The 14,274-nt window shown below is 39.8% G+C and overlaps 1 protein-coding gene across 8 annotated transcripts in view; it reads left to right on the plus strand.

The window, feature by feature from the left end:
• The window catches only part of KLF12 (KLF transcription factor 12), a 248,268-nt gene extending 235,772 nt beyond the window's left edge, over nucleotides 1-12,496 (plus strand). For all 8 annotated transcript variants that reach the window (XM_074859505.1, XM_074859510.1, XM_074859511.1 and 5 more), the window contains one exon: nucleotides 3,159-12,496. In XM_074859505.1, the coding sequence (XP_074715606.1) occupies nucleotides 3,159-3,340 (182 nt within the window). In that variant the 3' untranslated portion in view covers nucleotides 3,341-12,496. The remainder of the gene's footprint in view (nucleotides 1-3,158) is intronic.
• The last annotated feature ends 1,778 nt before the right edge of the window (nucleotides 12,497-14,274 follow it).

Below are 14,274 nucleotides of genomic sequence, written 5' to 3' on the forward strand. Positions count from 1 at the left end.
CTGAAACATGCCCACACTTTGAACCTGAGAGTTTCTTAGACACTTAAACTCAAGGGCTCGCACAAAAGCAGAAGTGTCTGAGTCAAAATGGTTACGTATTTGACTTAAGCTCCACTGCAATCCAGTCTTGAAATGGTGATATATATAAGCACTGGGGCTAGGCTAGTTTCTTCCAATTAGCAAACTAGTTTTGTCCACCTCCTCACTCACCGCTTTCTGTGTTGCCCTGCTCAGGTCCAACTTCCCTCTGTTGATTGTACTGAGAATTTCAGCTATGAGTGCTGAAACTCATCAGCCAAAGCTAGTGTGTGATACCTGACACCAGCTTCCCATCCTCTAGCAATTCTGCGCCTGTTGGTCCTTTCTCCATCCTTTGAACTCCTGGATCTTCTGTTTTTTACAAAGTCAGTGGCCAGTCTTCATGTCTGGGATGTTACCAAAACAAAATAGTAAAATATTGCCTATGAAGAACATTTATTTTCTAGCACCTGCCAATCCACAGATAATGTAGGTGTTTAACAGAAAAGTAGTATTACTATTTTTCCCTTAAAAAATTAGGTATGCATAAAATGTTGTTGATTAATCTTAAAGAAAAATCATATCTTCCACAGTTTTCTTTACAGTGGCTTTTTTAGGGTGCATATGAGTGAATGTCTTCCAAGTAATGCTACTTTGGCCTGTTTTTTTCCTTCTTACGCTATACGCATATATTTAATTGAAAATAATGAAAGGTCTTCTTAGGTTGAGCTTGTAAGAATGATTTTCCTTCAATGGTTTAAATAGCTTGAGAGGAATGTGGTTAGTCCTGTCCCATTCACATAGCTCTGTAGGGGCTGGGTATATAGGACTCATTGAGGAGGGAGTCTGGAAACAACACCTGGGAACTCCAGCCGAGTGACCTGCACTCACGTCCTTCTATCAGATGACTTTCCTTTCTTACCCAAAGTGATACTGTTTTAATGGACGAACAAACTATTTCTTGTATTTCTCTTTCAACAACCATCCCTTCCTGCATCGGGTTCTCTATTTCTCTTCTACCTAGAAGATCTGGGATTTTGTGTACCAGAGGCTATTGCAGCAGAAGGATCTTGTGGTAGGAGGGACTTAGAATTTCAGATGCTTTTAAATAAGAATCCAAAGTCTAAGAAATATCCCCACTCTTTGCTTTGGAAGTCTCTGTGATCAAAGAAACCAACCAGGGCAGTATCCAGAGTCTAAACAAAATGAGAGTTTAAAAGTACGTTGAGGATGGACAGGGCAAGCGCTCCGCTTGGAAACTGTTGATGCAGTGTGATGAGACTGTTAAAATAGTCCTGCCAAGTTGAATGGGGGTACTTGTATGGTGCTCTGCACCAACTGTCTGTGGCAAGGATATGTATGCAAGACAGTTCAGTGGTGAATCTGAGGACATTTTGTAGCACTGTGTCATTGGCAAGAACATGCAACCCACCATCTGCCATGTAGCTCATGCCCGTCCAACTCGCAGCAGCTGCTGGATTCCAGGGGCCCAATGCTGCGGCCACCCGGGGGCAGTGAACACTATTTGGTGTTTTGTGCTTGGCCAAGGACTATAAAATTGTCTAGGCTAAGTTGCTGCTGGTGCAGCTATGGGCTGTGGTCACCTCAGAGCCTGGATTGCTGCGTTCTCCTCACAGCAACTGTTTCCCACCCCCGTCTGACATCAAAACTGCAGCACAACCCAGATGGTGCACAGAAGGTACAAACTCAAGGAGCTCAAATGTTGCTGACAACCCTGCTGACATGCCTGTACAGCGTCCGATTTCCTTACAGAGGCACCCATGGCCGTTTCAGCTGGACTTTTCAGGGCTGTTTGAACTTTGTGATGATATTCTTACTCAGGAATTTTCTTTTGAAATGAGGGCTCTCAGCAAAGCATTTATTGGCTTTTGAAGAGATGCATGGAGGGAGGTGCTGCCTACGACAAAGCAGCTGTTGCGTCACTGGTTCATGTAATTGAAATAGTTTCTTGCAAGCTGCTTGCGATTCATAAGAGATAATAAATAACTGAGGAATGATTGTGCCTGATGAAGGAAACAGTTGTTGCAGAGATGCTCTTTTGTTGTCCTGGTTGTGATTAGCTGGTTTCAGGAGGGGAGGTAAAAAATCATTTTTGACACACCAACAGCAGATACATACAGACCTCACACAGTTTCCCTTCCTCTGTTTTGATGCATGCTCAACTGTGGGATCAAGGTATTGCCAAGAGCATTTCACGTAGACATTGAGGGCTGGTGATAGAAATCACAAATAAGTACAGCCTACAAATATGGCAAAAATGGGATTTTATAACAATTTGCTTTATGAAAGCACAAAATCCAGTTGTGTTGTATTAATCTTCTCCTCTGACACAATACGACACAGAACGTGGGGCATGCATTATGCTTACCTTTAAATAAAAAGCAGAGGGGGGGGATTTTCCAAAAATCTACGCTTAGTCCACGTCTAATCTCATTGAAGTAAGCAGGTATTTATCAACAGTGTTGTGCAAGTCCCTTGGGTGAGTACACCTAAAAATTGTACACTGTTCCTGGTAACATCTTGCATGCAAAATTAATTTTACTGAAAGTAAGTCAAATAAACAAAGACAGCGTTTTGCAGATTCAATTTTTGTGTTTAATTGGGAAATCGTAGTTCATTTTTACCAGCTTGCTAAGAGATGTCCTGCAGTGTTGTTTACACAAATAATTAGAAACCTTCATAAACTTCGTAAAAATAATTGGAAGTCTGTGGCAGCCTGTGATAAAATGCTGAAATATCAGGTAATCTGGCCATTTTGGGAGAAGGTGTACCCTGACAAGATGAGGGTAGCAAATTCATATGGCAATCATGAGAATAATTACACAGCCCTTTGTCCTGATGTTAATCCGCATCACCCCTGCAAGGTAGGTTCTATATTGTTGCCTTAATCCTGTTGATTTTCTTAGTCATGTGAATGCCACAGGAATTATAAACCTCAAGGCCCTTTCCTTATATTCAGCAGATTCGGTGCCTCGTAATTGTGTAATTTGGCCTAAAGCAACCCCTAGGCAGTGGGTGTTCATGGGAAGTGTGCAGAGGGGCTTGCGGGGATTAAGAGCAACAAGGGGAAAGTCACCACCTGTTTTCCCCCCCTCCCCTCTTTCTTTTGTCTCTCCCAGGAGAAAAACCCTACAAATGTACCTGGGAAGGCTGCACCTGGAAGTTTGCTCGCTCCGACGAACTGACGAGGCATTACCGCAAGCACACAGGAGTGAAGCCATTCAAGTGTGCAGACTGTGACCGCAGCTTTTCCCGCTCAGATCACTTGGCGCTCCACCGCCGCAGGCACATGCTGGTTTGAGAAACGCTACCTGTTCCAGCCGAGTTTAAGAGCTGGGTCTCTTAACTACCCGGAGTGAATTCAGCAGGGCTGAATCCCCCTCTACAGTGTTAACAGGCAGGGCTTTCCCTGATGTCCGTAACAAAAAATAGTAACAGAAATTTAAAAAAAAAAAAGCAGGAAAAGAAGTGCCACTCTTCTCCTCGCCATCCGAAGTTAACTCCGTCTGCCCCTCAGCATGGCTACCCCCTGAAAGTGTCATCACAATCACCTGGGAAATAGCAGCCGAAATGCTACAGGAATGGGCATTATTTTACATGCTGCGTCCTTTGACAAAAAATGTTTATAGCTTGTATGTTTTCTCAGCTGTCGGACATTTTGTTCCTGAAAAATCACTGCTGATTGGAGGATTAGATACCACAAACCGATGATGATGATGATGATGATGATGATGATGATGATGATGATGATGATGATGATAGCAAGACCCGCTAGACCTTTTTTATCCCATCTTTTCCCCTTGTTTTGAATACCATCTGGCCAGTGTCAGCATTACGCCCGAGCTGTGCTACAGACAAGCTGCGTGTGAGTAGGCAAGAAGATTCTGCTGGAGAGGTCACGCTGTCGGAGCTAAAGGATCGCTTGAGCAGACTTTTGCAATAATGATGGTGGCATTTTAATATTGTACCACAATTTGTCATTATGCCCTAGAGGACACCAGCCATTTAACCTTTTTCTTTTATCTTCTTTTTTCCCTTTCTTTTCTTTTGTTGTTGTTGTTGAAGTCTGTAAAATAAACAAGGGGCAGCAGCATCTCTGCTGAAAGTACAATATTAAGTATCCGTATTTTACCATGGACTTGTTTAGAACCATTTTCTGATTTTATAGAAAGAGCCCATCTGAAAACTACTATCCCATTCTCAATGTGCAGTTTTCTTTCATGCAGGTATCCTCTTCCCCATGACCATTATTTGAACACAAGTCAGATCTTACACTCGCTGGTACCAACGTTAGTGGTGTAGCCAGTCATGAAATGGGATCGAATGTACCAACAAAACAAAACAGAGAAGAAATGGCTGCATCTCTTGCAGAGAAAAAGCAATAATGAGTAAAATGGCTCTCAAGAATTTACTCCACATGAACAGAAGGGGGGGATATGCAGAAATAACACATAAGACCATTTAAGTTAATCTTTCTGATGGTTTCACTGACCTGCTAGGTATTGCAATTAAGTACTTTCATTTCCTTCAACATAATACTTGTGTCTGGAAAGCAAGAAAGATAAAGGAAAGAGCTGACTGTTGAGGAGTCAGTGGATGAACTGTAGGAAGTAGGAAGGAGAAATGTTTCTGCAGTGGTGCTCTGCAAGACATTAGGTTTCTCCCTGGGAGTTAGGGAATAAGATTTTGCCAGCTGTCTAGTATGATATAAATGGCCCTTTATATGGGTACCAGTGGCCGCCTCTGCTGGGATTTTCAATCCAAGCCTTTTCAGATTAAATAAAAAGGAAATTCTTGATCATTCCCATACAGCCCTATAATTGTGAACCAATTTGTATTAATTGAATTATGTAGGAGAGAGAGAAACTCTTAGTCATCAGTTGTTCATGCAAACAGAATAGTGTTTTTCTGTTTTCTTTCCTCACAAGGATCTGCCTATTCAGCTAAATTTGACAAAGAGAAGGCTTGGCAAGATTTTTTAAGTGTTGAGATTTTTATAGTTTAGAGATGAAAGATGTACCCATAAAGGTCTTTTGCAATGCATCTAATTATGAATGTTTGGTTCCAGGAATTGCACAGATTAAACTTGTGATGCCACTTGTTCGTTTTTAAATGTTTGACCAGTCTGAAGTGATTTCTGATTCCTAAAGTAACCGTAGTAATGTTGAGGGGATTCTGAAATCGAGGTAATCTTTAAGAAAAACTAGCACAGAGTACCCATACAGATACTGAAAGCAATTACAGTTAATTGAGGATTAATATGACTGGGATAATACTTTATAACAGCATTCACAGGCCCCAGAGTTTGATTGTCTTTAAATATGTTCTTAATATTCCCCAGTACCAGATAGTTTATCAGCTCTCTGAAAGAACTTCAGTATTGTTAAAGCTCAGACTCCCCTCTGCCAAGTGGTCAGCAGAGAAAACGAAGCAAATTATTTGCAGCCATTGTGGGAAAAAGGCCTCTTATCAATTCCCATTGACCAAGTTGGTAATCAACTTCCACCAAATTCGGCAACATTTTAGTATCCATCTCTAAATCAGGAATGAGGCAGAGACGCTGAGTGTCCGTGCAAAGCATCAAAAGGCTGCAACCAATCAGGGCTTCTGGATAGGCCATGAGGCATTGTGGGGCAGCAGAACTGGGTCTTTTATCGTCAGCGTTACTGCTGTTGGATTAGAAAAGTGGTTGTCGGTGTTGTGCATGAGGTGGTTCATGGATTACGTCTGAGGTCTGTCTTTCACGTACTTGAACATCATCCTCTTTAATGGATCTGTCATTCTCAGCATTTAGGGAAAGAATTCAGGTCAGGTAGAAGTCAACTGATAAAATTATTTTCCTGCCCAAGAACATTTTAGACTAATTACTTGAATAGCAGTAATTCAGTTGAAGAACCGATGGCATACAGAATTCCTTTCAGAATCTGATATTTTTCTCACACAGAAAATTAAGTTTATTGGACCAGAAACTCTTAAGGATGTTTTGTTAGTGTACGAGAGGAGCAGTGAGAGAGAGATTGTCTCTGATGTTATTCACAAAGGCAGGGTATAACTGGGAGAGACCAGTGTCTGCTTCAGGCTTCCCCTGTAGTCAATGAAGAGAGAAAAACTCCCGAGAGAAATTGAGAGGCCTCACACTTCAGCATTCAGCTCTAAACTTCCCCAAGGAGGAACATATGTATCACAGACCCTGGAGAGGCTCATCTCCCAAGGCCGAGGTTGATCTGTGTGAATCCCTTGTCTTTCAGCTGGTTGCCCATTACTTTATGCATAGGAAACACTGCAACAGAAAGAGGGTCTGGTTTTATTCAAGGAACCCGGAAGTGATACAGGGTTAATGCAGCATTCACGCCAAGGGACACAGGCACAGAGCGTGTCAATGGTAACAGAATGAAGCCAAAAGGGGAAGGAGCGTACGCTACGTTTTCTTATTTCACAGGCAGGAAGTACATGCTCAACCTTTCCAGCACACGTGTAAGGGGTTTTCGTGCTGCTGTTACTTCTAGACAACTTACACAACCAGCGGTAATCCACCACTGGGTTTCAAGTACCCAGTATTGTTCTTGGCAAGTTTCTTATTCATACCAGCACCCACAGGCTTTGACTCCAAATACTCTGTGAGGTTGTTTTCTGGTTTGTTTTCCCCTTCAGAAGTATTGTAAGAGAAGTTACTCTGTGGGATGGGGGTGTTTGGATGTGGAGCTGATGTCCCCCAGATTCTCAGGGTGTCCTTCCCTCAGTGGCTGTGGTTCAGACCCGCCAAACTTCTGTGCTTGTGCAAAAACCAAGGGTGATTGCTCCAGAGTAGTTTCCTCAGAAACCCTGATATCCCACCACAGGTCCATGACATTTCATAACCATGGTGAAGGCTTACATCATATTTAGCATGCAGAAATACCAGATCTCATCTTGACACAACACAGTAGATCCATCTTAATTGAGCAGTTAAGAGGGACAAATGTACAGTGTCACATTCTTTCAGAAAGATAGATCTATGCTTTTAATTGTGACTAAAGGATGGGTAATATCCACCATACCCACTACAGAAACTGTGCCCTTGCCAGATTTCATATGTTTTCAGAATGATTCAATGAATTTGTCAGGAAATATCAGTAGCCAGCATTATAGGAAAACATAACAAGCAAGCAGCTTTGATACAGAACTTTTTAAATTTTAAATTGTCGTTATTTTTTGAGCACCTGTTTTATTCAGCACTGTAAAATTGGCTCATTGCAACAGCAGTTTATACTTGGGGACGAAGATGCAGTATTCCTTATTCTCTATCATGCTTACACAATTAATTAAATAGATTTAGACTGACTTGTATATATGATTATTTGCTGGAGTAATGTATAACAAAATTAACAGTGTTGAAAATTACATCAGTGATGTTGATGTCTGGGGTAAACTCACAGTGCAGAGCATGGACAAATAGCTGGACAACCTTTCTCCCCTTTAATAATGGGAATAACAGTGATCATAAGTCTCGTTTTCCATTAGCCACACTGAAAATGTATTCTAGTTGCCATTTATAAATTTTATCTTCTGATAATAAATGCTGTTTAATGGAAAAAATCTCTTTCTCCTTTATTGAAGGTGGGTACCTCAGAGTAAGTTTCACTATTAATATCCCGCTTATTTTTTAGTTTGTACTTTGGTTTGGAAGGGTCAGTGTGTCAAACTGCATCTTCCTCAGCAGACGAGTCTTAAGTTCGTTCAGTAAATTGGCCCTACTCCCACATGCTCATCCGTACACTCGTCCATATAAATCCCAGCACTTCCATGTGCCTCCACCCATGTGCAGGTAATAAAAAGGTTTATTTAAAAAAAATCAGAAAAGGAAGAGGAATTGGGAAAGCACTGAAAGAAAATACTACCTTCTTAAGAAACCAGCTCATGTTATTGTATTATGCCTTTGCCTGTGATTTATAACTGGAGAAGTGCACAAAGAAATTTAAAGATTGTTATATTTTCACAGTTCCGCTATAGCAGAAGTGTTGCTGTGTAATGTATGCTTATGAAGTCATGCCCACTGGTACCTTGAAAAGGCTTAAATTCTGATCATTTTCCACAGTAAATGAGGTTTTAGTACAAAAATGTAATTATAAGGATACTGCATCTTTAGAAATCAAAATACCTTAAAAGTATTTTACTATACCTGTAACAGTTTAAATATTCTGTAATATATGTGATAGTTTAAAAGTATTTTCAAACTCACAATTTTACATGGGGTGTAAATAGGTTAAATGAAGTACATTTTTAAAAATCCTGTAGTTTTCATCAGAAAAACTGGTAAGATAATGCCTTGCAAAGCTTAAACACAAAAAGTAAGAAGTAAATTGTTCTGTTTTGTCAGAGTGTTTTCTCTGCAAAATGGAGTGGCCACTTCTTTGCTGTTGCGCAGATGGTGTGCGATATAGCGAAGTCATACTGAGTCCTTCAGTGTCGAATAAGTCAACACTCAGAATGTCTTTGAATAAAGGAAAAAAAAACACTTAATTGAAATGAAAACCATATGAAAGGTCTTGGGTTTTTTGTGGGTTTTTTTCCTTCTGGCATTTTACAGTGAACTGAAGATACAGTAATGGTAAACTCTCATTTGATTTTATTTCTTCTTGTATTTCCCTGACTACAGTGCATCTTGACTAAAGGCTGCACAGCTGAAATAGGCAGCTGCTCGTTACTGATTCCAGGGGAGTTCAGTCTTCTAGGGGCAGTAACATGTCAACAAAATCAATTGTAGCAGGACAGTTGTGACATTTAAAATGCACATACACTTCAGCAAGATAGCCTAAAATCTATTTTAAAAGGTGTAACAGAAACTGAAAGTGCCTGTAATTAGAACTGATGGGATGTTCCTATACTTTTACACAGCAATAACTTATGGGATTCTGTTAACAATAAGGTGAAAATGAAATTTTACTCGGAGAACAATAATGCAGCACAGAAACAAACACTAAAGTGCCATTTGTATTTTCACATGTTGAGATATTGTGTTAGAGGTTTTAGTTAATTTCTCAGATAACATCTGTCATACACTTATACGAAGAAAGTGAATCTTAGTTTACAAATGACTCATATCCATATTGATTCTCAGTAGATGTGAATGGAGGTCATTGTCAAGCAGTGTTTTAGGGGATTTCTTCCTAATTTATGTCTGATGTGCCCATGTATCCAGGGTATTCTCTAGTGAAATAATCCAAAAAACCAGCAATAAGCCCAATGAAACTTTTTTAGAGTTTATGGTAGAATGGGGATTCTCTTGAATCCTCTGCATCAAACTCTGAAAACTCAGAGTTCACCTCATGTCTCCTTTCTATTTATCGTGTAATGCTCATAGTATTTAATATCATCTTAGAACTGGTTGACTTCAGAAGTGGACAAAATATATCCCTTTTTTTTTCTTTTGGGGACAAATGATTGAAAAATTGGGGACTGTCAGTCTAGAGACTATTTGAATAGCAAACAAGAAGTCGATATTCCTAAAATGGAGTAAGGAGATTTTTATATTGAGTGCCCTAAGCGTTTGCATCAATAGACTAATTGATCTTACAAGAAAATTGGCCAGCTGTGACTCTCCCACTCTTTTTTTTCTCAATTTTTTTTTTTTTTTAAATCTGGTAGGTTTCTGTAACAACAACAACAAAAAAAACAACCAAAAAAAACCCCCAGCTGCTGCTAATGGATTCTTAAAAGCAGTGTAATGCCATCTCTCATGCTTCTTCTGTTTCTAAAAATGAATTTATTGGAGATCAAAATACAACTGGTTGTCCTAATACCTTTACCGAAGAAGATTGCTTTCCATCCTCTAAATTTGTACCTGTCATTTATTCAGGCAGAATTCTGTATTTGAAAAATTCCGCATTTTGCCTAGACTTTTGCGGCCATCAGTGGGTTGCTGCTGGAGTGGGAGGATGGGTGTTCAGTTTTTATTCACTGAGACAGGATTGAGTGTGCACGAAGATGCTCATATAGAGAAGAAAGTGCAAGTGCAAGAAAAAAAAAAGCACATGTACTCATATGTAAAAACTAGACATTTATGCACATCACTTAATTATGTGAGAAAACCACTACTTCTAGCAACAACTTACTTTTAAATGTTAGCCACTGATGCAAATAATCCTATCAGAACATGCATATACTTATTCTGTCATCCTGAGCTTAGTCTCCAGATATTAAGCACATGAAGGAACACAATTCATCCTGGGGATTTTAGGAGGACGCCAGGGAATGTGTCATCAGAAGGACAAAGGAAACATTAGTTTCTTACCTTGTACCTGAGCTGTTGCTGGAAAGGAGGGTTTGGTTCTTTGTTCTGGAGCAGCAACACCGCAAGGAGGCGCCCTTAGAAACTTGCAGTGTTGGGAGGTTTGGCTGAATCCAGCCCTACATGTGTTAGTTCTTGCAAAGGAAAGGGCACCTTGTCTTCACCATCCCATAATGAGCCAGGCTTTTTTTCCTTCATTCTGAAAAACAAACACGGAGTTGTTATTTTCTCATTTTTACTGATTTGCCAGCATACTTTTATAGCAGCTTGTGCTTAAATTGACTTTAAATTATGAAATAAATTGAGTTGCCCTTGTAGCAATTTTTGGATTATTCAGTACAGAATTGTTCAGTCCTCCAAATAAGCAAAACTGTGCATGTGAATTTTAGCCATTATAAAAATAAGAATAGAAAAATTTATCTGAGGTCCTATTGTCCCTGTGTGTGACCGGCAACATCTTCCCCAGTTCAGTCTCAAAGGTTTACGTGAGCCGAGATGCTGTCGGTTATAGAAGAAGAGGTGAATGGTGGTTCACACATTGACTTGCTAAACCTTGCTCCATGCTGTGACCCTTGCATTTAAAAAACCTCTGCAATAGTTCAGTGTCTGGTAGGGGACCACAGGTGGTGCCTTTGATGGATTGTCATAAGCATGAAATATAGAAATAGATTCAAATGCTGCTTTTCTCCCTGTCCCTGCCTTTCTAGGTGTAAAGAGCTTCTTGGAAAGACAGTTTGAGACATAATCTTCAGTGCTGAACTAATCTTTTTCACGATTCAGAGTTCATGTCATTTCTGGTTTCAAACTATTTTTCACTGCTACATTTGTGTCTTATTTTTCATTAAAAATCCCCACGGTTTCTTTCTTTCCATGTCATCCTATACATTGCTTCCTTGGTAATGTAAGTTCTCCACCTACACAGTATGCTCTCTTGACCTGCTCTCTGTCCCTAAAAAGTTATTACCTCCCATTTGCGCTTGCAATAGAATATACACAGAGATAGTAATGAATTGCTTAAGTTTCATGCACCATCAGCCTTAAGACCTTCAACCCACACACACAGACACACACATTAATACACTCCAAGTGAGAGAGAGATTTGGACACTGCTATCAACATGTGGGGTCAAAAATGCCATTAAATTGGAAAGTCCTTTCAGCTGTGTTTAGGAAGAAACAACAATAATGAAAAATCATTCTTGGCCAAGTCACTTGTGGAAGAAGCAAATTCCCCTATGGCATTAGTTGAATGAAATCCTAAAGATGCGGTTGCATTTTGCCCCAAATTCTTCCTTCTAATCAGGTCATTATCATTGTATGTACCACAGAGTGTTCATTTGATCCTCCTGTGTAAAAATACAAAAACATCCCTTAGTTTACAAAGTGATTAATTTGGGACTGAAGCTTCACAGCAATGGAATTAGTATGTACAGCACCTCAAACTTTTTCCTAGATAAGATGCAAAAGGGAGGGTCATTATCGGTAACCCCATAGAGATAATAGTGTCAATAGAGGTCCTACACTTAAAAGGAATAAAAATACCAGCGCTAGCAAGCAAACATATTAGTTTCTTAAGTCTTTCTTTTGCCTTCTTTTCAAAAGTTTTTCAATGCAAAAATTAATTTTCTTCAAAAATAAAAATAAATATCTGAAGATCTAATTTCCCAATAGTTTCCTCTGCATTTATATACTATGTAGTGTTTAGGCAACACCTATGTTATAAGTTTATTAATATTATGTAAGTGTTGTTCTTGTATTTATGTATAGTGTATGTATTGTAAATATACTCAGAGCTTTTTTTCCTCTTACTGTAAAATGGTGATTTTTGCCCTATGATAATGTAAAGGGAGTCCCCTAATGAAATTCTGTCAGAGGATGATTATTCCATTCTATTCTCAAAGATTTAAATGAACAAGTGTTATCGTTTTCAATGGTGTCTCAGACATATTTTGTTGGTGCATTGCTTTTCTGTATTCAACTTTCCTATGAATTGAGCTGTGAATTGAAATAGAGTTTAAACCTTTAAATGTATGCATTTGTATAATTATCTGAATGGAGGCATGAAGGTTAAATAAAGCATTTTGTATGGAACAAAACCCCTAATTATTACTGTGGATGACTCAAACCTTCTGGAATACCCAGTTATTAACTTTTTAAAATTAAACCTTTGTTAAAAAATCTTTTCTATAAACATATAGTGATTTTTTTAATTGAACGTTTGCTTAAGAAATGGATTTTACTTGCTTTTCTGATTTTTTAAAAGCCATCATATAGAGTAGACATTCTCTCTCCTTTCACAGTGTTTGTGCGTCTGTGGCAAAGCTGGAACAAATAAAATAGCACTCAGCAGTATAAACAAAAATGTCCTGGGATTATATAAAAATATTTTGCATTACTATATAATCTGAGTTCCCTAAGTACTTTAAAAAGGAGTTGTGTGTCTGTCTCTCTCTGCTTCTTTCCCTCTCCTTTCCCTGTTTGTCAGGAAGCTGGCAGGGTTAACGTGCAGCATGCCTAAGGTACCCATGCAGCCAAGAAGTGCCCGTGAAGTAAGGGAACAGCTACTGAAGGAGGATGATGGCAACACAGGAAACATTGGCCTCATGATTAGTTGAAGAGAGTTGGTCTTTGCAATTGCTTCTAGGGACATTTCTAGACCCATGGACTTCTCCCTCACGTCTGACTGTTCCACAAAGAAGCTTCATTTATGTTTAAGCCAGTCTAGGACAGTTGTGGATATCAAGTCTGAGGCTTGGAACTGCATTTTGCCCTTACTGGGGAAATTTCTCCTTAAATGTGAACATTCCCTTTCCTTTGCATTTCCATCTGCTTGCTTCTAACCAATATGATCATTTATCTAATAAAATTCATAATGTTACATGGTTACAGGCAGAGAAACAAGTAATCAAAGTGATTTATTTAGAGACCTCTGAGCCTTATCAAGATATTTGTCTAAACTAAAGCCGTGCTAGGACAGATCTTGAATCTCGCAAACTGCTGATGAATTTAAAAATCAGATAGTCCTACGGCCCTTCCAAAGCACTTTTGCTTTTACACAATAAGTTGTTTGTTCTTCCTCAGTGTCCTTCGTGTGTTTAATATTGGTTTTTCTCCCAACAGTGCCATAAGTATAAAACGCATCACTGCCTGTTTAGTCTGACTTCTCCAGCAAACGCCCACACCGTCCACTGCCCTGATCCATGGTCTGTTCCTGAAAAGTTATTTCTTCCCCTTGCACAAATAACAGCTCAATTGTCATCTAATCCCTCCCCACTTTTTTTTTTCCTTTGTTTTTGAACAGTGTTTGGAGTGAAAAGTTGGTGCGTGGTGTTTCGTACGCTGTACAGGGCACGTCTGGCTCTCTGCGACCATGACGAGAAGCAGCCACTGGTAACCACCTTCAACTCTGCACGTTGAGTTGCTGGATCACATAAGCACAGTCCCCTCTCTGTGTGCAGAAAACAATCACATTGGTATTGTCCTTGAACCTGGGGAGCCTGCCCGCCTTCCGGACGGAGCTCTGGCAGTGCAGACTTTCACCTGTGGGTTTACGATGCTATTCCTCCTTGCCAGCCTGCAATAGGGAAACACAACTGTACAGGAGCTTTGGCTGAAATACCTGCTTGCTGTACTCCAGCCTGCTGCGCTGTGACCCAGTGGCACGAGGTTTTGGCTGGGAGTTGAAAGGGCGAGGCTAGGGAAGCCAAATTTTGGTGGTTGCTGAGTATTTGTCCTTTCCAAAAAGGAACCAGCATTGTGGGGCAGACTGCTCCTGGACATAATCGGTCTCTTCAGCAATGCCTGTGGTGCACACTGTGGAAATGTGTCCCTTACCAACCCTCCCATCCTTGCAAATTAAGCAAAGTTATACCCTTTTAATAGACAAAGAGCCAAAGCCAATTGACTGAAACTGGAGTGACTCAGTAGTTAAGCAAGAAATAACAGAATTACAGAATGGTTGAAGTTGGA

The sequence above is a fragment of the Strix uralensis genome, chromosome 2 (assembly GCF_047716275.1).
Source record: "Strix uralensis isolate ZFMK-TIS-50842 chromosome 2, bStrUra1, whole genome shotgun sequence".
NCBI lineage: Eukaryota > Metazoa > Chordata > Aves > Strigiformes > Strigidae > Strix > Strix uralensis.